Genomic DNA, 25,617 nt, shown 5'->3' with positions numbered 1-25,617 from the left:
TACAAAAGAAGTTCTCGCGCAATGTTTAGCCATCTGTTGAATTGAGCTGAAACTTTAAGAGGAAATCGATCTTCCTTTTGACAGGTGTGGGTATTGAAAGACCCACTAAAAGACTGTCTTTCAAAAGCTCGTCCTTACATCGAATGAGAAAATTTGCTTTTCGCGAAACTGAAAAACAATTCGGCCGAGGAGAAACACCCTGAAACCCATGCGTACAGAAAACAGACTTTTTGGAACGCCGACCACATTTTCCATCCAACCATCATGTGACGTTGTTAAATAATTCTCCATGGGTAGGTGCTCCTATGTTGAAAGTTTCGTATCAATCGGTCAAGTGGTTGCGGAGAAAACGAATTTAAAAGCGAATAAAGTTTAAAAAGTGAGGGCCTCGGCCGACGTTCCACAACATGGTCGAGGATGGTTGTGGAGGCCTATCACTAGTACTGAACCACCTTTAGAGGCCATTTTCCCCCGCAGAGCAGGGGTTGGCCTTTTTTGGGCACCTTTTTGAAGCAATGTTTTATGGTCGGATGCCCTTCCTGCCACCAACCGTGTTATTCGCCTCTTGCGACACACAGGGAATTACCAGTGAACTGGTACTCAATTTGCCGACCTCAGAAGAATGACAGGCTGAGTCAACCCCCCTGGCGTTAATTCAGCGATTAGACCGGGATTCGAACCCTGGATCCATAGGATCACAAGCTGGCACCCTAACCGCTAAACCAACACCAAGCTCTAGGAAAGGCATTCGTTGTCATCATTGCACTTTAACACAAATTGCAAGGACACGAGTATACAATTGGACAAACACGTGTGGTGTATGGGATTTGAACCTGTGTTCCCCATATTTAATTTGCCTCGCTCTGTTGCTGTGATACCAGTGCCATGCCTATTAGCTTTTTCTGCTTGATTATGGAACCCAACACGACTTGTGGATCACGTACATGCGCAAGCGAATTGTGCACTCGTATCTTGTTGTTCGTAAGTGGAAAGGGCTAGGCAGAATATTTTAGAGGTACGCACACACTCCCCTCTGAGCTGTCTAGCTAGGGTTTCAATCTCGACCCAACTACAAACTGCCATCGTGGTGTTTCCCAGGCAGGAAGATTCATCAATATGTGTGCCATCCCTCGGATGGACGTTAATTAAACTGGGCGTCCCATATTCCGGCATCAGTTGGTGGACGTTAAAGATCCCACGGTGTCCTTTGGAAAGAATAGGAGAGTTATCGCCGGCATTGGCATAGTTATACCAAGCCATGTGCTGCATATGAAAGAAGAAGAAGAAGAGGAAGAAGTGAGTGGCATGAGCCCACACACAAGGTTAATTTGATAAATTATTACACAAAGATGCAATACATCTTCTATAAAACAATGTGGGTGTTTCAACTCTTACTGGAGATGGCCGCTCGAGGAGGTTCAAGGGCTATGCCAAATTAATGTTTTTTATTCATCTCAATCAATGGCGGATGTTTGAAACAGACTGGATGATCTGCACCTTTTTTTTGCTTTTGCAATACGTTGCCAACATTCACGTGGCAACCCAAGTCTACCACTTGTTGGCACCATGCCCAAAGCAGGCACATAACCTGGAAATACACAAGCAGCTAAACCAATGCTTTGAGAAATTGGAGGTAGCAAGATGCCTCCTTTATATAAAAAGGACCAATCGTGTCTCAGGCCACTTATAGCAAAACCTGTAAGGTCGTTTTTTTTGGAAAACCAGTTTTTGAGTTCCGTGTGTGTTGAAAGATTTATGATGGTTTGCATCGTAATCAAGCTACTTCAGAACGCTTTACAGAATCAAGCACAGGATTTTGGGGGTTTTGAGGGGGGAGTTCTAGATACCTTACGTGTTGAGTTCCTGGTTCTGCAGTGCCTGCTAGATAGTACCATTTGAGTAGGTGGTCCCACAGGCTTTCCGCCATAAAGTTGGAGTCCCGAACTTGGGTGTATCACCCTGGGAGGCCACCTCATCATCTGATGCATAACGTCGGGTCCCCTTCTCTGCTAGATGGTGACTGCAGGCGCACGAGCACGGGATTTGAGGAGACCCTTCCAAGGCCACTAGTTTGCACCGTTGTTGCCATCTGGAACGCTCCTTTGTCTGCAGAGATCGCTGAAGCCCCTAACCCACCTGAAGCCCCTAACCCTAACCTTTACTTCATATGTCTTATGCGGCACCCCAATTCTGATGATATTGTCCGATCTTATTTTTTGCTTTTCCATCCAGGTGGCCCATTTTGTTTTTTGGGCTCGACCCCACCCCTGTGGTGTGCAAACAGACTGGCCGTAAATCAACCAGAAAGCCATTTCAGAGGCAAATGACACTTCACAAAAGCCCTCGGTTGTACGTAATTCGGCGGCTTGTGTCGCCCATACTACTTCTGGTATTTCTTTGTGATCTCCCGAATGAAAGCTTATTGGCTCTTTTTCCATCATGCATCACCTTTTGATCCTCCATTCAACCTGGCATGCGGCCCACCTTCCTCAAGGTTCATCAAGCAGTGCTTTCCCTTTACTACCACCTTGGTCCTTATCCCATCAATAGACATGCACTTTCCAGGAAACTTTTAAATGCCTTTCTCCTCTCAAAATATGACCAATCCACAAAACATCTCTTTACCCGACTTAATACCAACACCACTTTGTCACTTCAATGTTCTGTCTCACTAGGACCACAATCTCAAAGCTTTACGGTTGCCAGATGTGTTTCCTTTCTCAACTTCCATGGTTTTGTCACATACATTATATACTAGGCCCATGTAACCAGTGAGACAGAACTTCCATCTAATTAAATTCTATAATCAAAGATAAAAGAGGAAAAAACAATCCCGTGGTCTCACTAGTGTTCTTGACTAGCTGACTAGCAGACATACAGTAGGGGAAGGCGGGGCAAGTTGAGCCAGTTTTTGTTCTTGGAATGTTAGGACTGAACTTACTGATGATCTTGCACAAATGAGTATCTTGCCTTCTAATTTAATCCTTGGGAAACATTTTGTAGCTAGTTCTTACTTTCTATCCCCACACTGAAAGTCACTGTGACCTTTGAAAAAACGGAGGCCAAATGGCTCAACTTGCCCGCCTGAGGGGTAAGTTGATCCAACCTCTGGGGTAAGTTGTACCACATAGGGGTAAGTTGATCATTGCCCCAAATAAAGATAACTAAAGTAGAAAACCATTGTTTTGCCAGAAAAATATTTAATGTTGTAAAGTTCTACAACACTGAACGAAATGATTACTTTGTGTTCATGGTTATAGTAATCAGTTACGAACAAATTGAGTCACTCTCATAGAAAAACAAGATTGTCAACTGTGGTAAGAAAAGTCAACTCAATCCACCTGTCACAGTTTCAAGTCACAATTAAACAAAAAGTATCCCAAATAGTTGATCATTGCCCCAAATAAAGATAACTGAAGTACAAAAATTGGTCTGCCTGAAAAATATTTAATGTACTTGTTACAACACTGAACGAAATATTTACATGTACCTTGTGTTCATGGTTATAATTCAATGTGGCAGCTGGATTGAGTTGAAAACAGCTGCCACAGTTTTAAGTCACAATAAAACAAAAGTGTCCCAAATACACCCAGAAAGGCCAACAGTCAGACTGTGGCAATTAAGGCACAATATCTTGCTCATCAATGCCAGCTTCATCATTTGGATCTGGAACTAAAACTAAAACATGTCAGAAATCAAGTCAATTAAGCTGCCAAACTGACAAGTCACAATTGAACACAAGCTGTCCAGAACAACGCCCAGTGTGGTGCAGGCTCGCAATGTATCCAATGACCGGGGTAATAATATGGTATTCTGTAAGCGCTTTGAGCCTTTGGGGAAAAGCGCATTATAAATGCTAATTATTATTATCTCCACCAACATGAGTTGGCAAGTTGAGCCAGACCCTACGGGGCAAGTTGAGCCATGGCTCGATTTGCCCCGTAGGGTCTGCCTCAACTTACCCCAGTCTGAACTTTCTGAGATGTCTCCACATACACACATATTCTATGCATCCATCGTATTAAAGTCTATGACAAGAATGGAGACACATACCTGGACTAACAATTGTCATCTGATATCCATATTATATCTATGCTGCATATGGAAGAAACGTGAACTTACCTGTTTTACACCTTTTTACTTTTATGGCTGAAAATTGGATTTTTCCCTCTGCAACACTGGTTTCTGTTTCAATTTTAGACAAGTTGTCTTGTCTATGACATAATCTTGTCTATGACAAGAAAATTTCAATTTCAGCTCTTTCACGAGCCTCGATTCAGTATACAAAAAAAAAAAAAAAAAAAAAATTTAGAAAACAATATGGCAGAATCTGGAGTTATGCAATGGGGCATCTATAGATGGCGCCACCACAAAGTCTGACTCATTCATAACTGGCTGGGAGGTGGTGGCTCAACTTACCCCTATGCTCAACTTGCCCCGCCTTCCCCTACCTGCCATCACATATGAGAGACGTGGCAGGGCACGTTTTGAATTCCACCTGCTTTTCTCTATCCATTGTTCTGTCTGTCAAACATTGGAAAGCTAGTGCAGAAGGTTGTTGAACTCGTCAATTTATCTGCGAAAAGAGCCTGCATGGAGATGTTGCTGCTACTGCTCGAAATAATTTTAAATAAATTTCACTTTCGTCAAATCCTGGATGTTTTCGAGGGTTTTGACCTTTCTCGTCGATCCAACAATGTACTCCATATAATCTGTTAGTTTGTTGCTGTGTCATTCCTGTTACTCTCTGTTTTCATGACAACAGGGGCACATCATGGCTTTATGTGCGTGCAGTCATTCACCAATCATAGACCGTCTTCAATTACGTTTCATACATTACATCTCAATATGGCTGTTGATGCAGGGAATACTTTGTTGAACCAAGCCCATTTTTGGCTGCTCATAAAACATCCATGGTGTAAAATGCGTTTTATCTGCAGTGCCATGGAGTATAGTCCTCCACTAAATGAACAGTAATGCTTCTTGCGGAAGCAAAAGTGCTATTTATCTTGTGAAGAGCTCAAGAACACAGCAGTATTTGAGAATCCAGGCATTGATGGCATCTAGGCCTGCCAGATGATTCCGTTTTGTTCACCCGAGGATGAGCAAATACTGCTTTGGTGCCTTGTGAAATGAGGTTACTCTTGCTTGGGTCACCCTTTATGAAGAGAAAGCATGCTTGGGTTAGCCTTCCAAAGTTACCCATGTTTAGGTTAGCCTTCCATAGAGTGAAAGCATGCTTGGGTTAGCCGTCCAAATCCACGGTTACGCATGTTTGGGTTAGCCTTCCATGAAGAGAAAGCATGCCACGCATAAGATTCAGTGTATCAAGGCCTATAAGGGATATCTGCCCTCCGAATTCACCTTCAGAAACATAGGCCTACTGCTGCAGATGAGATGGAATACATCGATTCAGATTTTTGTGAAAGTATTCACAAATGGAGTAACTATGGGATGCAAAAGAGATGTAAACCAATCCTTTGTAATAAGGTAGATTGCTGTTCCTATCAATCAGCTTCAGCGAATAGCTAGAATCTCTACCATTGCGGTGGCTCTCCAACAATAGCGACATATATTTGGGATTTTCACAAGACCAAGGTCACAGAGGAGCCATGTAGGGGAATGGAGAGACTGGAGAGCTTGGACAGAAAGTTAGTGATTACCAGGTCCAGGATGGACAATGTGCCATTAGCAGAGATATGGTTTAGGAAGGTGACAGCTTGGGTGAGATCTACTGAATCTCAGAAGGTCTTAGCTGCAATGACATGGCTGGTTGTTTTGGTGCCAACTCCAAGCCAATTCGCAATGTGCCAGTTGAAACCACTGCAGGAGGAGGAGTGGCAGGTGGCGGGCCAATGTGGCAGGAGGAGAGACTTGGGATGGGTGACTATTTTGGTGTGCAAAGTTCGAGCTCATCCGCTATTGAACATAGATATAGATATATAAAGATATATATAGAGATATATAAAAAAATTAACAAGACAGAACAACTCAGCTATTGACATAATATTGTAACTTTTGTGGGGGGTAGGGATACCTTAGTCCAGGTAGAGGGTATAGATAAGTGTGCTCCGACTGTCATGAAGAAGAAGAAACCTCGATGTATCATAAGTAGGGAATTTGTGTAGACCGGATGTCGGATAAGCTTGTATCTTCGTCCCCATCAGAGGGGTGGGGCTTGTTAATTAGCGAGGGATTATGGGTAAATAATCCCCTGTATGTAATTGCCTCTGTAATATTTTCCTATGTTCCTTATAACACTGCACTATAGACACCTCGTAAGGAATCGACCATTAACCACGCTTATTTAAAAAAAAAAAAAAACGGAAACCAGGCATGAAGCAATACCGTGGATAACACCGACTTGGTGAGCACACAGGACAGGGAGGGCCATGAGCCACACCCCAAAGGGCAGTGATTGGACCGGGATTTGATTGGCACAGAGGACTGGTAAGATGGGACTATGGGATTGGTGAAGCAGGCACGGATGACGTCAGAGCTGCGCATACAAAACACTTGGAACGGCGGACATTTTTCCTTCTCGCTTCTTAAGATTCTAAATCCAAAAGCGAACAGTCACATTTTGCTCTCTTGCGCAAGGAGGATTCATTGCGAACGGCCGTGTTCCGAGATCTTGAGAGTGGTCGTGAGGAGGACATCTTGCTAGTGGTTGTGAGGAGGAAGAGCCGCAGACCGAGAGCTGCAGTTTCCTGAGCGAGGACGACGAAATAAGCACGGCTGGAAGAACGAACTGTGCACGGAGGCCTGTTTTTTCCCACCCACGCGCTGCGCGGCAAAGCGTGTGGTCCCTGCCAAGGCCTCAGATGATCTTTGACGATTCCTGACAAGATACACCAGCCGATTTAAGCTAAGTGCCCACTAAATAACACATTTTTATTTTCCAATTCTTTTATCTTTTGTCTGTATTTGAGTCTGTTTGGGAGCGCTCCATTTAGGAATGATAGTTTATTGATCGTGCATTTTCTTTGTGACCAGTAATTTCTTAATAAAGCCGGCATTTTCTTGTACATTTTTAACCTGTGTCGGTTGAATTAATTATTGCAGGTTTGAGGACTGCCGGTGGGATCCGTGAAGATAAGCGCTCTTCGGTGTCTCCCCCCTACGCGTATTCTTCGGTATATTTTGACTGAACGCCTCGGAGTTAAAGCCTGTTCGGAAATCCGTTTCCTTGGAAGATTTTAATTACCAGGAACGCGACAATACATATATATAACAAGATGATATTTATGGCATAAATCACAGTTACATAATTTTGATGAAACGAGAAAAATACCTGGGTATCATCCATATAACAGTGATAACAGACTTTATACCTGTGAGGTAAACCACCAAGGGAAAGTAATATTAAGGAAGAGGCAGGCATAGGTTGGACTGAACTTTGAGGGACATCTATAGGTAAAGAGATACGGGCTTAGAAAATGAATATCAATGAAAAACTTTTAAATGGTTAAGGGATCCTTGATGGTACTTGAAAGTAAACAATATAACTTGATTTGCTACCAATTTATCAATAGATACAAATTTTATACATAGAACAATACTGCACATTTTCAATATTAACAACCTTGACATCTGGTTTGTTCAATAGCCCAAATATTTATGAACACGAGGCATCATGTTTTTTTCAGGTCGATGTATTGTTGCACAAAAATAACCAAAATTATTCAGTTTGAAATACAAAATACCATTCCAAAGTGGAATAGATCAAATATGCATATATATTTGCTGGGCCGACATCAGAACAGGCAGATATCGGCTATTTTTCGGTAATCTGCACCGGCAGATTGGAGTCAGTGTCGATTACTGATTACAGTTGTACTGCACTCTACAGATACATTGTTTGTAAATAGAAACATACTTTATAGACGTACTCTTATTCTATTTGTACATACTTTATAGACGTACTCTCATTATAATTATACATACTTTATAGACGTACTCTCATTCTATTTGTACATACTTTATAGATGTACTCACATTCTAATTGTACATACTTTATAGGCGTGCTCACATTCTAATTGTACATACTTTATAGACGTACTCACATTCTATTTGTACATACTTTATTGGCGTGCTCACATTCTAATTGTACACACCTTATAGATGTACTCACAGTCTAATTGTACATACTTTATAGACGTACTCACATTCTAATTGTACGTACTTTAGAGACGTACTCACATTCTAATTGTACATACTTTGTAGGCGTACTCACATTCTAATTGTACATACCTTATAGACGTACTCACATTCTAATTGTACATACTTTATAGATGCACAGGGTGTCTCTGCTTAACGTTGTACCGGTTAACGTTGTTTTGTTATAGCGTCTATACTAATTAGATACCAAAGTTTCACAGAATGTCGTGATTATTTACCTACAACTCGCTATTACATCGTCGATTATAGAAATAACAATGAAAGTCTTCAGTGCTATTATGAAATTTATAAAGAAAAGAAGAGACGGAGCAGCAAGCAGTCAGCTATTGATGCTTTTTCTGGGAGGGAGGAAAACAGTCATCTCAACAGCCAGCAGAAGTCTTCATGTCACAGCAAGGGGGAGAACCCATAGGGTCTCAATGACTCGACACCCTCCCACAATTCACATCATTTCACTTTACTTTGTGCTCGTGTTTTCCAAATTTTCAAGAACGTAACCACGACGTTAACCGAGGATGTAGTGTACAATCATTCTAATTGTACATGCTTTGTAGGGGTACTCAGATGAAAAAAGACAAAGTGTAAAAATATGGTCTACATTGTCACATTATGTGTGGACAAACAGACAGACAGACAGATAGATAAATAGACGGACCCAAATGCAATACCCTATCCTCTGGTGAAGGTAATAAAGATATAGAACAAGAACGGCGCTCATTAGAGAGCATACCTCCGCCTGGTGAACAGTTTACGTTTTGTATCTCAGAGTAGACCAGAAAATCACAATGCAGAATCACATTTAATCAAAATCAATCACAGGAATCACCATAGGTCCAGTCTTTTATACCATGATCTACCCCTCGTTTTTGGCCCATATCTCACAATGGTGAAGAATCACTGAAAAAATTAAATAATTCTCACATCGGAATCCATATTCAGATCTTCACCAAAATCGAAGCGCATCGTTCTTGTCAGACACCCAACCGGTCCAACAAGTTTCGTCCAAATCCGTCCACAATTTGTTGAAATATCCTGCTATGTATCGTTTTTGGCCCAATCTCCCAATGGTGAAGAATCGCTAAAAAAAATTCTAGTCGCCGGATCCGAATCCGGATCTTCACCAAAATCTAATCATTTCGTCCTTGTCACATACGCTACATCTCTGCCAAATTTCGTCCGAATCCGTCCACAACTTAGTGACATATCTTGTTCACAAACAAAGTGATTCAGTGATCCCCTCATCTCACTATAATTCACCAAATGTCCGTCCATCTGTCCGTCCGTCCGTTCGCAGGTACCGCAAAAACGGCTGAACCGATCGCAACGAAATTTTGGGTGGGTAATACTGGGACCCCCTGGAGTAAAATAGGCTATATTGTTTTTCCAATTTCAGCTTTGGTCTCCAGCATTTTCAGGTTTGGGCTCCCGCCTAACGTTATTGTCCCGGGTGCCGCACAAACGGCTGCACCGATCCAACGATACACCTCCATGCCCGTGGGATTCCCAAGGGTGACCCCACTAGTTCCTTTAATTGGTGCAAACTCACTGTGACCTTTCACGTTTCAGTCCCACACTATATACGGTGCCTTGGACCTCTGACGTTCAATGACATCAGCCCTCACTTGATTGTCCAGTCTCATGACCCTTGACGTTTCGCCCCTTCCCTCGACCTCTGATGATTGTTTACTTCATCTCTCCCTTTATTATCCTCCCCTGGCCCGCATTTCATTCTTTTTACTCTGACGATGGTTAATGGCCGAAACCTTGTTTCTCACGACAGTACACTTGCGCTTTATCAACTACCATTTGGTAAAATCCATTGTTATACATATTGTGGTCCAATAGTAATACACCATTTTCTCCAAAGGCGAATAACTCAGATCAAGCAACCCTGTACTTTGTAAAACGATTGCAGAATAATTTTTCACACCTTAAAGGTGCAAAATGAGAAAAACAAAGGTGACTACAGGTATTCTCACGAAACTAAACCCAACCGTAGGCAACACAAGTCAACTCACGCATGTACTTGAGTGTTTCATCAATGACATCGAAGCTAAGGTCAACGTCGGATGAGACGAGCGGTGTGTGCAGCCAATCGTCGTTGTCGTAGCCTTGCACGGTGTTCGCACGGAGATGATAGAGGGGGATGTTCTCCTCCAGAAGGCTGATGATCTCCACCTCGGCTTGCTGTTCGCTGCGGCACACATCTGCACACGCATATGCTAGCATGGCAAATGTGCTATTCAACTGGGACTGAACACAATACTGCATTCATGCATCGTGACTTTGCATTTGATCGTTACTTGGCAAAAAAAAAATTGACAAGGATGTTGATCACTCCGGTTTGTGTGTGTGTGTTTGTGTGTTTGAGTGTTTGTGTGTGTGTTTGAGTGTTTGTGTTTCAGTCTTTTTGTTTGCATTTGAGTGTTTGTGTGTGTGTTTGAGTGTTTGTGTTTGTGTTTGAGTGTTTGTGTTTGCATTTGAGTGTTTGTGTTTGTATGTGTGTTTAAGTGTTTGTGTTTGCATTTGAGTGTTTGTGTGTGTGCGCGTTTGAGTGTTTGTGTGTGTGTTTGAGTGTGTTTGAGTGTTTGTGTTTGCATTTGAGTGTTTGTGTGTGTGTGTGCGTTTGAGTGTTTGTGTGTGTGTTTGAGTGTGTTTGAGTGTTTGTGTGTGTGTGTTTGAGTGTTTGTGTTTGTGTTTGAGTGTTTGTGTTTGCATTTGAGTGTTTGTGTGTGTGTGTGCGTTTGAGTGTTTGTGTTTGTGTTTGAGTGTTTGTGTTTGCATTTGAGTGTTTGTGTTTGTATGTGTGTTTAAGTGTTTGTGTTTGCATTTGAGTGTTTGTGTGTGTGCGCGTTTGAGTGTTTGTGTGTGTGTTTGAGTGTGTTTGAGTGTTTGTGTGTTTGAGTGTTTGTGTTTGCATTTGAGTGTGTGTGTGTGCGTTTGAGTGTTTGTGTGTGTGTTTGAGTGTGTTTGAGTGTTTGTGTGTGTGTGTTTGAGTGTTTGTGTTTGTGTTTGAGTGTTTGTGTTTGCATTTGAGTGTTTGTGTGTGTGTGTGCGTTTGAGTGTTTGTGTGTGTGTTTGAGGGTGTTTGAGTGTTTGTGTGTGTGTTTGAGTGTTTGTGTTTGCATTTGAGTGTTTGTGTGTGTGTGTGTTTGCGTGTGTTTTTGTGTGTGTTTTTGTGTATGTGTTTATGTGTTTGTGCGTGTGTTTGAGTGTTTGTGTGTGTGTTTGAGTGTTTGTGTGTGTGTTTGAGTGTATGTGTGTGTGTTTGAGTGTGTGTTTGAGTGTGTGTCTGTGTGTGTTTTTGTGTGTGTGTTTATGTTTATGTGTTTTGTGTGTGTGTGTGTGCGTTTGAGTGTTTGTGTGTGTGTGTGCGTTTGAGTGTTTGTGTGTGTGTTTGAGGGTGTTTGAGTGTTTGTGTGTGTGTTTGAGTGTTTGTGTTTGCATTTGAGTGTTTGTGTGTGTGTGTGTTTGCGTGTGTTTTTGTGTGTGTTTTTGTGTATGTGTTTATGTGTTTGTGCGTGTGTTTGAGTGTTTGTGTGTGTGTTTGAGTGTTTGTGTGTGTGTTTGAGTGTATGTGTGTGTGTTTGAGTGTGTGTTTGAGTGTGTGTCTGTGTGTGTTTTTGTGTGTGTGTTTATGTTTATGTGTTTTGTGTGTGTGTGTGTGTGTTGTGTGTGTGTTTTGTGTGTGTGTGTTTGAGTGTTTGTGTTTGTGTTTGAGTGTTTGTGTTTGCATTTGAGTGTTTGTGTGTGTGTGTGCGTTTGAGTGTTTGTGTTTGTGTTTGAGTGTTTGTGTTTGCATTTGAGTGTTTGTGTTTGTATGTGTGTTTAAGTGTTTGTGTTTGCATTTGAGTGTTTGTGTGTGTGCGCGTTTGAGTGTTTGTGTGTGTGTTTGAGTGTGTTTGAGTGTTTGTGTGTTTGAGTGTTTGTGTTTGCATTTGAGTGTTTGTGTGTGTGTGTGTGCGTTTGAGTGTTTGTGTGTGTGTGTGCGTTTGAGTGTTTGTGTGTGTGTTTGAGGGTGTTTGAGTGTTTGTGTGTGTGTTTGAGTGTTTGTGTTTGCATTTGAGTGTTTGTGTGTGTGTGTGTTTGCGTGTGTTTTTGTGTGTGTTTTTGTGTATGTGTTTATGTGTTTGTGCGTGTGTTTGAGTGTTTGTGTGTGTGTTTGAGTGTTTGTGTGTGTGTTTGAGTGTATGTGTGTGTGTTTGAGTGTGTGTTTGAGTGTGTGTCTGTGTGTGTTTTTGTGTGTGTGTTTATGTTTATGTGTTTTGTGTGTGTGTGTGTGTGTTGTGTGTGTGTTTTGTGTGTGTGTGTGTGTGTGTGTGTGTGTGTGTTTATGTGTGTGTGGGTGTTTCTGTGGGTGTTTGTGTGTTTGTCTGTCCGCTCACTTATACTTGCCTACAGGTCACAATTTTAAACCGATCTTCACGATACTTCACCAAATGGTAGAGTTCGTGGCCCGACAGAATCCCATTTATTTTTGAGGTCAAAAGGTCAACATAGGCCAAAAGGTCAACAACCTTTTCAAATTTCTAAAATCCTCAATTTTCATCTGATTGACTTGAAATTTGAATGTGATTTTCATATCAGCCAACTGAATTCAACCACCAACTATTTTTGAGGTCAACATAGGCCAAAAGGTCAACATAGGCCAAATTTCTAAAATTGTCAATTTTCATCGGATTAACTTAAACTTTGAAGACGATTTGCATATCAGGTCACTGAATTCTACCACAAATTATTTTTGAGGTCAAAGGATGCTCTACTGAGTGCCATTCTACTTTGTTCTCTTTTGCCAAGTGTCGCTCTATGAGTGATTTTTCATTTTGTTTATTTGTTGTTTACCTACGAGGTATTAATGCATAGATGGAAGATTATAATCCTACTATTAATTTGTAATTGATCACTGGCTTTGACACCAATACAAGTTTTTATTACAGAACCTAGGCATCAAAAAGCTACATATATATTGAACAAACAGTTTCAATTGGAGGACCTCACCACCATTAAAGCATTAAAATTGAATCAAATGTGTCAATAAATGGGAATTGTTGTTCCCAGATTTCCGGCTCGATGACAGAAGACGCCATTTGCCTTTTAGCCAACTCCATCCCTACCCCGTTGGACAACCCCTGCTCTTGCGGGGAAAATGGCCTTAAAACGATCATTCATTCATTCATCCCTACCCCGTTTAGAATCCTATATGGGCACGGGCAACTTGCAAGTTAACTTTAATTTACTGCGATTTTTGTTGTGTTTTTAAACATTACTTTTCATCACAGAAATCAAAGATTTTAAAATAGAAACCGCATGGGTGTGTGAAAACAAGCACCACATTCATTTATGACCGTATTAAAATGAAGAACGTGTCCCACGTGTCGGTAATGACACATGACAATGCAAAGGAGGCATGCAATTGTGACCTTTGACCATCATGAAGAGAGGTTCGTTCAAGGTCTCACAATACAGTCACAACCCATGTGACATTTAATAACTGGTAAAATTTAATGACAACATTGCAAATTAAATAATTCGATTTTCTGGAGTATCTGCTGGCACTTGAAATAGTAAATGGTCCACAAATAAACTTGGCTTTTTTCATCTTTCACAATCAAGAGACTCATGGCTATGTCTAAACAATATCGAGAGATAATTTAACTGTGTCTTGGTGAGATATATTGCAGTTATTGTAGATTGGACACGTGAGGGGCATATTTTGAAGCCAAATGATGAAAACTTTATGCGGTGTCACTCCTTTTAAATATAATTTTCAACTCAGATGCAAAATTTCGTTTAGTCCCGAATGCATCTTTGAAGAGGTTCCAAAGAAGCATTATGTGTAACTATTTCACTTAATCGACTATTCAAATGTCTTGACCTGCGTCTCTTATCCATATCTTCAGTGAACGCACAATGTGTGGTTGTCCCTGCACGATGGCGAAGTGAAAACCTGTTCACTCTATCAGACGTAGTATCTACTGCCCTCACACGGTTATTCAGTATTACTACACCCAATGTAGTTGATAACGCTTTATGATTGGTAAGGGCTGTCCAAAATTATCAACATTTTCACGGTCGGACAAAGAGTTGAGTTGGAAGGAAGGGTTGCGACTCACACACGATTTTAAATGCTTTTTGAAAATGTCGATGTTAAGCTGAAAAAAATTGTGAAGATTTCAGCACCTTTTATTATAATAACAAGTACAAAAAGTTTTAATTAAAACAAAAGCCGCGTCGATGTTACACAATGCCTAAATGCAGCTGTGCCTATAACGTCGATGTTATAGGCACAGGACATTCCTATTGATTCGATTACTTGATGTTATTTTTGTGCAAAGTGAAAATATATCTCGGCAATTTCCCGTGTGTGGCGACGAATTTTTAATATATCTCGGCATTTTCCCGTCTGTTATTTCAGGCGGTGTATGACTGACCATGCCGCGATTTAAAAAATATATATCTCGGCAATTTCCCGTGTGTGGCGACACGTGAACGAAGCTATGCTCCTCTCTCCACATTATTGTGACGACGTATAAATTAAATATTTCATCGTGACGATTGTCATCAAATGGACGAATTTTTAATATATCTCGGCATTTTCCCGTCTGTTATTTCAGGCGGTGTATGACTGACCATGCCGCGATTTAAAAAAAATATATCTCGGCAATTTCCCGTATGTGGCGACACGTGAACGAAGCTATGCTCCTCTCTCCACATTATTGTGACGACGTATAAATTAAATATTTCATCGTGACGATTGTCATCAAATGGACGAATTTTTAATATATCTCGGCATTTTCCCGTCTGTTATTTCGGGCGGTGTATGACTGACCATGCCGTGATTTAAACAAAATATATATATCTCGGCATTTTCCCGTCTCTTATTTCGGGCGGTGTATGACTGACCATGCCGCGATTTAAAATATATACTGAAACGCAAAAGAAACTTACCACCTTTGAAACCTTTAAATATCAACAATAACACTGCGTGTAGTAAATGTGTGAACTTATTTGTGGACAATAGTGTCCTCACTGTCAGACAAAACGGTCACGGATGGTCACTTGAACCTTCAATGGTCACTTCATAGCACAGCTGTTGAACAGCCGTTTTGACTGTCAGTGATTAGCCAAGAGGTACGGGATGATTTTAATGAGCTGCACGTGATGTCTTGATATTGGCTTTAAAAAGGCCAGTGCAAAATGGGCATTTTGACCGAAAAATTTGACCATTTTGACCAACTTCAAAAAGACCGAAAACACAAAAGAAACTTACCACCTTTGAAACCTTTAAATATCAACAATAACACTGCGTATAGTAAATGTGTGAACTTATTTGTGGACAATAGTGTCCTCACTGTCAGACAAAACGGTCACGGATGGTCACTTGAACCTTCAATGGTCACTTCATAGCACAGCTGTTGAACAGCCGTTTTGACTGTCAGTGATTAGCCAAGGGGTACGGGATGATTTTAATGAGCTGCACGTGATGTCTTGATATTGGCTTTACAAAGGCCAGTGCAAAATGGGCATTTCAATCAACATGCCACGATTGTCAAGGGATCAACGGCAGCCTGCCCTGGGCATGCTGCAAGGTGGACTGAGCTACCGTGAGGTGGCACGTCGCCTTGGCTGTTCACACCAGACGATATCGGCCCTGGTGGACAGAGACACCCTCCACAACTCTGCAGATGACAGACCTCGATCAGGGAGGCCAAGAGTCACCACTGCAAGGCAGGACAGGCAGATGGTCCGAAGTCACCTGCGGGATCGATTCCGTCCAGCATCCCGCACTGCGGCAGAAACTCCGGGGCGTGCAAACCCACGGATCTCCAATGATACTGCACGAAGACGACTGCATGACTATGGTCTGACTGCCAGAAGACCATACAGAGGCCCCGTGATGACGGTTGCCCATTGCCGCAACCGTCAGAGATGGTGCCAGCAGCATCAGCGGTGGACCTTGGCGCAGTGGAACGAGGTCGCTTTCAGCGATGAGTCAAGGTTCTGTGTGGACAGTCCTGATGGGCGTGAGTGTGTCTGGAGAAGAACTGGTGAGCGATATGCCGATTGTTGCGTGCGTCAAGCCAACAGGTGGGGTGGCCCAAGTGTGATGGTGTGGGCAGCCATATCAGGCCGGTACAGGACGCCACTGGTGGTTGTGGATGGGAATCTTAACGCCCAGCGGTATGTGGATAACATCCTGCGACCTCATCTGCTGCCATTCCTGCTAGACCACCCAGAACTGAGAACCTTTCAGCATGACAACGCTCGTCCCTATGCTGCTCGCTTTACCACTGCATTTCTCCAAGGCGAGAACATCAACACCATGCAGTGGCCTGCGCTCTCTCCTGACCTGAATCCCATAGAGCACCTGTGGGATGAGCTTGGGAGACGCGTAGTTGGCAGGGCCAGGACACGGGCAGAGCTGCTTCAGACATTGAGGACTGAGTGGGACAGAATCCAGCAGCAATCCATCCAAAGACTGGTAGGCAGTATACGCCGATGATGCACTGCCTGTATCCAAAACAATGGTGGCCATACACGCTATTGAAAGGGGACTGACATTGCACCCTGTGCTGTTCTGTACTGTAGAACAAACTGATGAGATGGTGTATCTTGGTCAAAAACTTGACATGTCATCAATAAAATGCCAATGTTTCAATTAGCAATTGTTGGTTTGTTTTATTTTGAACTGTTACAATTTTATTACATTTCAAACAAGTGGTAAATTTCTTTTGCATTTTCGGTCTTTTTGAAGTTGGTCAAAATGGTCAAAATGGTCAAATTTTTCGGTCAAAATGCCCATTTTGCACTGGCCTTTTTAAAGCCAATATCAAGACATCACGTGCAGCTCATTAAAATCATCCCGTACCCCTTGGCTAATCACTGACAGTCAAAACGGCTGTTCAACAGCTGTGCTATGAAGTGACCATTGAAGGTTCAAGTGACCATCCGTGACCGTTTTGTCTGACAGCGAGGACACTATTGTCCACAAATAAGTTCACACATTTACTACACACAGTGTTATTGTTGATATTTAAAGGTTTCAAAGGTGGTAAGTTTCTTTTGCGTTTCAGTATATATATATCTCAATGGACTTGAAGTTACAGGCCTTTGAGAATTCATTTCGTTCTATAAAGGGCAACTTTCATCGGATTTTCTTCCTGTTTTTTTTCAACCGAGTCTAAAATTATGTTAGCGACTGTAAAAAATGAAATGATATATCGAATTTGATTTGAAATAAAACTGTGTGAGAGAGGAAGACACCACGGGCCTACAAAACAGGCCTCAAAGCTATGCGAGTTAATAAAATGGTGGATATTTGTTTATATGAAGGCTCTCCCAGAATGGGTGGAGCTATGGTTCCCAGAATGGGTGGAGCTTTGAGGTTTTGTCTTCTCTGCAAGAACAAGAAGAACAAGAAGAAGAACAACAACAACAACAGCAGAGGGCACTCTATGAGCAGCGTCTGCGACGCGGCTAAAAAGGTCGAGGCCATAGATCCCCAATGCCCTCATCCACAGAGCACGTGTGGTCGCCCAATGGTTTGATGAGCATGACACTGATGCTATCCATATGGCATGGCCTTCTCAGTCACCAGATCTGAACCCAATCGAGTATTTATGAGACATTCTGGAATGACGCCTGAGACAGCGTTTTCCACCTTCATCAAACAGGTGTGAGTGATTGACATTCTCGTGGAAGAATGGTGCCCCATTACTCCTGAAGAACTCCAGACGCTGGTGGACTCTACGCTGCGGCGTATACAGTCCGTACTGACCGCAAAAGGTGGCTCAATGCCCTCTTGAGACTATACATGGGTGTTTCATGTCCACTACCTGTATTTTAGATTTTTCACCCCCCCACCTTTCCTAACTACTAGCCCAAAGACAGCCTGGACATTTTAACATGCATTTGCATGTCCTTTTCATATAGCTGGTTCAAACTAGCCTGAGCATTCCTCCAGATTGGCGGGTAATTTGCCTGTACAGGGATTGGAGCTGGTGCATGGAAGATAATTTAATAACAATAAAGCAGTTGGGAGATAGTCACAGAAGTATAATCGAGGCAGAGAAGACATCAGGATATCTCTGGCACAAAATGTCAGAGATTAGTCTTTGAGAATTCAAGACAGAGCAATCGACAGCACCGTGGTCACATACAGCTTTCAGAGTTGGTTCTGGTAGTTGCAGAGCACAATGCACACTCAGTCCTGTATGGGGCTCAAAGAGCAGCGGTTCCATCTCCATGCACATCTGCATTTCCACTGCTCCGTTTACACGGTACCAATGCTCTCAGAGCTCTCGTGCCTATATCAAGTGTGTGACGGTTTGTCTAACACCAGGGCGTTCAAGACTGTTCAGCCTGTATTTACAAGGCCGTACCACTATTAGAGAGAATGGTGTTTCTTGATCTCCTCAGGGTTCTCCAACCTCAACTATCTGCACTAGAGCACCTTCAGGACTTCTCTGCCAATGTCTCCAGACCATCACCACTATGGAGGTTGTGCAGAGTGCTATCAACGGTCATCTCTCCCTTGATGCGCTCTTTCCAGCTCGTGCTCATCGTGGTTGTTCTCAGCATCATACCTGATTTGCATCACAGATGCAGATTTGCATCATCAGGTTACAGATGTGTAACCATCAGGCCTGATTTCTGTCATGATTATTTACACTTTTATTATTTCCCCCCTCATTTGGTTTTACCCATTCTCTTTATTCTGAAGCTACTAATGCTGGCCAATAGCATTGCAATTAGTGATGTAGTGGGCATGGCCCTCCATTGTGAGGACTTGCTGTGACACTTACCAATCCAACTAAGGTATGTTGCTAGAATTGGAGGTAGGTTGTGGAGCTCTTCAACCTTGGTAGGCATCTACCGAGGAGAAGGAAACTGATTGCAAATCTCCCAGCTGCCTTGCGGTGTATGTCTCTATGGACAAAGGCTGAGCCCACAGCTGATTCTGTGGTGGCATCAGGAAGGGCATCTGGCCACAAAGATATGCCTCAAATATGCCTTTTGGTGAAGCAGCCATTAGGTGAATCACAGCTTACACCTGCAACCATGGAAACAGCCGTGAAGCAGTGACGATGACGACTATGTTGTTTATTCAATATTGTGTCTTTACCTCCGCCGCCAACGATGGATGGAGGTTATATTTTCACCCCTGTCTGTCTGTCTGTGAGATATCTCAAAACATGGATGGATTGGGCCGAAATTTGATGGAGAGGTTGTGTCTGTGTGAAAACAACAAAATGATTAGATTTTGGTGAAGATCAAGATCCGCATACTATAATTTTTAAAGTAATTCTTCACCATTGAGAGATAAGGACAAAAACAATATATAGCACGATATCTCAAATAAGTTATGGACGGATTTGGACAAAGCTTGGTGGACCGGTTGGATGTATAACAAGGGATAATTGATTCCATTTTGGTAAATATCCGAATCTGGATCCAGATACGAGAACTTTAAATGACTCTTCACCATTGAATAAAACCACCTTTAGAGGCCATTTTTCCCCGCAAAGCGGGGGTTGGCCTTTTTCGGGAACCGTGGTTGTTGTTGTTTTTCGGTCCCCTATTTGAAGCAATGTTTTACGGCCGGATGCCCTTCCTGACGCCAACCCTTTTTGCCGCCTTTAACGACAAACAGGGAATTACCAGTGAACTGGTACTCAATTAGCCGACCTCGGAAGGATGACAGGCTGAGTCAACCCCCCTGGCGTTAATTCAGCGATCGACCGGGATTCGAACCCAGGATCCTTGGATCCTAAGCCGGCACCCTAGCCGCTAGCCCAACACCAGGGACTCTTCACCATTGAATGATAGGGCTAAAACCAAAACATGGCATGATATCTCAAAAAAGTTATGGACGGTTTCAGACGAAACTTGGTGGACAGTTTAGGTGTGTGACAAGGACAAATTGACTGGATTTTTTGAAGATCCGAATACGGATCCGCATACGATCATTTTTTAATTTTTCTAAGTGACCCTTCACCTTTGAGCGATAGGGTCAAAAATGATATATAGCATGATATTTAAAAAAAGTTGTGAACGAGTTATGAGAAAACTAGGTGGATGAGTTGGTTAGGTGACAAGAACAAGCAAATTCAACCCGGCTGTTTGATCTTACAATAATAAGAGCTATGACCAGCTTGCAATAGGTGAATGACCAGCCATGCTACAGGTGTTCGCTGGACAAGAGTGGTACCTATTGAATATTTACAAACGTCACAGCTTGAATGCGCTTCAGTTTGAATTAAACATAGGGGCAATACCCCTGGCACTCACCTGGTGGAATAAACATTATACTGCATGGACTAAAGGTATTTTAAACCAATTTCAATGGTTGCTAGAAGATAGGGCAGAATGTAGAATCATAATAACATAATCATAAGACTTTAAACAAACAAACAAAAAAATACCTATTTTGCCCCACCCCCTCCCCGACCCCTCCCACCCCATGTACCTCCTCAGCCCCCCAATTTTTCCAATGCCTTGAACAAACTTTGGTACAACATGGGTGCTGAAGGTTGTGGTGACGTTTCATCAGAATTGCATGTGTAGTTTCTGAGAAGAAAGCAAATACCTATTTTGGGGGCAAATGATCATAGATCCCCAAGGGGGCAGATTTTTTTAAATGATGTGAACAAACTTTGGTACATTGTGGTGAAGGTGGTGAAGTTTGTGGTGAAGTTTAATCGAAATATTGTGTGTAGTTTCAGAGGAAAAAGCCAATTGGCGAGGGATTATGGGGTCAAACCCCATAATGGGGGTCAAACCTGGATCCACTTTGACCCCGGTAAACCCCCTTAGACTCCGACTTTTTTTTTTAATGCCGTGAACAAACTTTAGTCACAACACAACAAATATCATTTGTGCCAAATTTGGTCACAATCCCATCAGCGGTTTCGGAGAAGACGTTTCAAGTGTTTACGGATGGACGGACGGACGGACTGACAACGCGCCATCGCATAAGCTCCCCTGAACTTCGTTCCAGGTGAGCTAAAAAGGGTAATGCAAGTGAACATTGCTGGGTTTTAAAAGCTTGGCAGATCATGCGTACAACAGGATGTAAATTCCTCCATTTTCAAATATACGCTTGTCATCATCGCCTCACAAAGTTTGCTGACCGGGTACTACGAGCGTCAGATTCAATTCGCCTCAGACTACCAAGTAGGTTATGGACTTGAGTCCAACAGAAAGAGCGCACGTTCACTAACAACGCCAGAACATCAGAAGTGACATCAGAACAATTTCGCTGCTTTGAGAGGGAAACACAGATGTGATGCAAACACCTTCCAGGATGCAAACCCCATGCAAGACGCAAAACCCATCCAGAACCAATAGGATTAACCTATCAAGTAGTTCACAGAAGTACAAATACGTTCATTGCAGAAAGGTCCAAAGTTCTCGATCACACCACATTGCAATTCTGAAATGACGTCATTGTGGCCCGGGTCAAGTCTGCCATCACTGAACTCTGACAAAACCAAGACCGAGGTTGAGATCACAGGTAGCTGCCATTTTACTCAGCCAATTTGAACTGGGCACGACAGGCTTTACAGGAACTCCGTAAGATGGATGGGACAGTGATCGTGCCGGCGGACAAGGGACGTGCAACGGTGTTAATGAGAAGATGCATGATATGTTGGAGGACACATCCATTTTGAGTGTCTACCATCCGATCCAATCAAAAGGAGGAGCGCACATTGAACTTGGTGCTCGCTGAAAGTAAAATAACAGGTCCTTCAATGTGGTAACCTTGTTCACCAACGTCCACATAGCTGTGGTGGTCGAGGTGGCTAGACGTCGCTTATTGTGGTGAAAATGAAGAAGAGGAAGAGCCTTAGTAGGCTTGGGGCACAGTGGATGCCTATTTAGGGGCGAGCACTCGGTCAGCGAGGGGGTCCGTATCTTGTCTGCTGAATGAGTTATGCAGGGATGAGTGCTGGATCTTATTGGTAAGAAGTGACTGGGATTCATGACTAATGTTTAAACTGCCTGACTTTGCTTTATACTGCTTTATTAGCTTTGTAGGACTGATTATGTTATTGCCTGTTTAGTCAGGTTCACTATGTTTTTTCGTTCAAAATTTTTGGAGATTAGCAAAACTATACATTTTTGGAATATTCAGAGCATGAGGAATCCAAAAATTAATGTTTACATTTGCGTCGACACCTTTGCGAAAATGACACTCAGGACAGTGATGAAGATCTGTAAAAGCATATTCCTGAACGGTGTAGACCTCGTAGATCCTGTGTATAGGACTTATAGTTCAATCTGATACTACCTATAACTTCCTATAACAACCTATAACTTCAAAGGACTTGCAATATCATGTATTATGTAATACAGTTATATCACAAATATAAAGACAATGGTTTTCAATTACCTTTGTTTGTTGCTTTTCTATAATCCTGAGCACTATTTGAGGCCTTTATTGGATTCCTTGACCCAGAAAACATAGGATTAGCACATTTAATTAAGTCTCTAGGTTGACTAGAAGCCGAGATCGCGCAAAATATGTATGTTATGGCGGCCATTTTCAAAATCAAAAATAGCGGCCATGCAGGTGTCTGTGCAAATGCCAACATTGATTTTCGGATTCTCCATGCTCTGAAGATTCCAAAAATGTACAGGTTTGCTAATCCCAAAATTTTGAAAGAAACTATATTTGTTAACATAGTGAACCCGACTATCTTCATCACTGTCCTGAGTGTCATTTTCGCAAAGGTGTCGACGCAAATGTAAACATTAATTTTTGGATTCCTCATGCTCTGAATATTCCAAAAATGTATAGTTTTGCTAATCTCCAAAAAATTGGAACGAAATTATATTTGTTGACATAGTGAACCTGACTAGTTGTGGAGGATGCCAAAGGTCGATTTGAATAAAGCCTCGTATCTTGGGAAGAGGTCTGGAAGCTTTTTCAATAAACTTATTAAAGGATGAATGCTGGAACCAGGTGTGTGGCAGGTTAAATCCCACAGCCATATGCCATCTGCTTAGTGCTTACCTTTCCTCCACTTATTTTGTTTTTGACGGGATATGATACAAACAGGTATTTGGTACTGCCATAGCTTCTGCTGTATCTGCTGTGGTAGTGAATATAGTGATGGAGGAAATGGAGGAACGTAACAACCCATACCTCACAATGCAGTCAAGTGTATGGTATCGTTACATGGATGACACATTTGTCATCTGTCCCAGGTATGTGGTTAACACCATACATAAAGCTATTGGAAAAAACATTTCCTTCCATCAGGTTCACCTACGAAGAGGAACAGAATAGATCCTTTTCTTTCCTGGACACCATCGTGACAAGGGGTCCTCAAGAAGGTTTGAACATTGCAGTCTACAGGAAGCCCACTCACACTGACGGTTACCTTGATTTTGACTCTTGCCATCACACATGAGCTGTGATATCCACCCTCATAAAAAGAGCACGCGCAAACAAGAGAGAGGTAAAGTATCTTCAAGGCATCCTGAAGGCCAACGGGTACCCTGACAGATTATTACCAAAAAGGGAAGTGATCTTGGTGGGGCCAAAAACAGGACTGGACCACAGCAACAACCAAAAGGTTTTTGCATCCTGCCTTCTGTGCCAGGCGTGTGTCACAAAGGAATGGCAGAGTGTTGAAATCGGCAGGTGTGAGAGTGAATTTCAAAACTATATTCACCGAGAGGCAGGCACTGATGAAGGTCAAGGACAAGTTACCCAGGAATGACCAAGCAGGGGTGGTATACATGGATCCCTGTGGTTGCGGGTCCAAAGATGTTGGAGAGACAGGAAGAACCTTAGACCAATGCATCACCGAACATAGCAAAGCCTTCAAATGTAACTATCTGAGGAGATCTGCCGTTGCAAAACATGGGCCGAAGGCTGGCCATGCTCCCCTATGTCAGCATTCATTCAGCATGACCCCCAATGAAGCCAGAAGACAGATTTTGGAGGCGTGGCGTGCAGAGGAAACTGTTACATCACTCACAGAGATGGTGGTGGACTTGTCTCTAGTATTTGGCTTACTCATGCGGAAATGCACCAGGGATACTCCATTGCATCGTCAACCTGAACGACCCAGCAAATAACATAGTACCCAGTTTGAAGATGTAACAATGATTTACATTGTTATATCACATTCATCACCACACATACTCGCCCCTCCCCTCACCCACACCCTCTTCAAACACTTTGTCACATTTCTTCCATTGGTGGCTCAGGCCATTACAATCATGGTTGTTTGTATTACATTGATTTAGCTGAATTGTTCCTGCTCTACAAATGATCACCTCAATAATTTGTTTCCCCCTCGCCCTCCCACTGTACACACACACTCCTCCACCCCACAGCATGTGCTGCCAAACAGTTTGTTTGATTGAATGTGCCAAACGTTGAAAGTCACGTGTTTAAGTTCCCGAACGCGGCTATGATTGGTGGGTCAAGCTTAGCTCACCCCCTTGTTCAGGTTGATATCAGGGGGGCTCATAATTAATTATTTACCCTTGAGAAAGGTCAGCGGATGCACATTTGTTTCTTGCTGGAAATAGAAGAATAAGACCAGTCCTTTGGCATCTTCAGGTGCATAGGGCTGCCGAATTTGTCCAATTAAAAGTTGGAGAACTGAAGATGAATTCATTTGATTTTACTCAAAATCCGCATGTCTTTACTACATTGTCGGACCTCAACATTCGCGGACCCCGCATATTCGCGGGTGATAAAATTAGGCCTGCTTCTACATTCACAGCCCCTGTGTTTTGTGTATTCGTAGTTTTTGCGAGCACTAATTTTTTTTTCCCACAAGCAGCGAGCATAACACAGCTCTAAAGCATATCTTCCACCAGCCTGGGTCCTAGGTCTCAATCATTCTTCTCATCCTGCTGCCTTGACCTGTGTGTTTGCCTCTCGCTCCGCTCCTTGATCAAACATGGCTACCAAGTGCAAGCCCAAAGCCGGAGATGAGTCCACTACCAAGAGACAGAAGAAAGTGATGAGGCTGAGCCAGAAAGTGGAGCTGCTGAACCGGCTTTCAAGAGGAGAGAGTGCGGCCTCTGTGGGCAAGCTTTATGATGTGAACGAATCCACCGTTCGCTACATATGGAAGAACAATAAGGCATCCGAGAAAGTGTTGCGTCGAGTGCTGTACTGAGCACCACGGTAGTCACCCAGGTCTGGGACATCCAGAAAGGATGGAGAAGGCTCTCAGCGTATAGATGGAGGACAACTCGCAGAAGAACATGCCTTTAAGTGGACCTCTCATTTGGGCAAAGGGGGAGATGTATGTACACACATCTGGCTGGCATGGGTGGCACCAGCACGAGTGATGCGGGGTGTGGCTATGGGTGATGTGCTGAGTGATGCGGGTACAAGCAGCCCCAGTCCATTCCGAGTGAGCAGGGGATGGTTTGACCGCTTCAAGAAGCGGAACGGTCTCC

At 42.7% G+C, this 25,617-nt stretch overlaps 1 protein-coding gene across 4 annotated transcripts in view; it reads right to left on the bottom strand.

Moving 5' to 3' along the window:
* Positions 1 to 25,617, bottom strand: part of LOC137434292 (trafficking kinesin-binding protein 1) — a 1,208,017-nt gene that overhangs the window by 92,050 nt on the left and 1,090,350 nt on the right. For 3 of the 4 annotated variants that reach the window (XM_068127174.2, XM_068127175.2, XM_068127170.2), the window contains exon 3: positions 10,200 to 10,388. The exons of the other annotated variant lie outside the window; for it this stretch is intronic. In XM_068127174.2, coding sequence (XP_067983275.2) covers positions 10,200 to 10,388 — 189 coding nt within the window. The remainder of the gene's footprint in view (positions 1 to 10,199; positions 10,389 to 25,617) is intronic. 4 annotated transcript variants of the gene reach the window in all.

This window comes from Myxine glutinosa, chromosome 10 (genome assembly GCF_964187855.1).
Source record: "Myxine glutinosa chromosome 10, kmMyxGlut1.1, whole genome shotgun sequence".
NCBI lineage: Eukaryota > Metazoa > Chordata > Myxini > Myxiniformes > Myxinidae > Myxine > Myxine glutinosa.
Note: the sequence above shows the minus strand (reverse complement) of the source record. Positions and strands in the feature narration are given on the sequence as shown.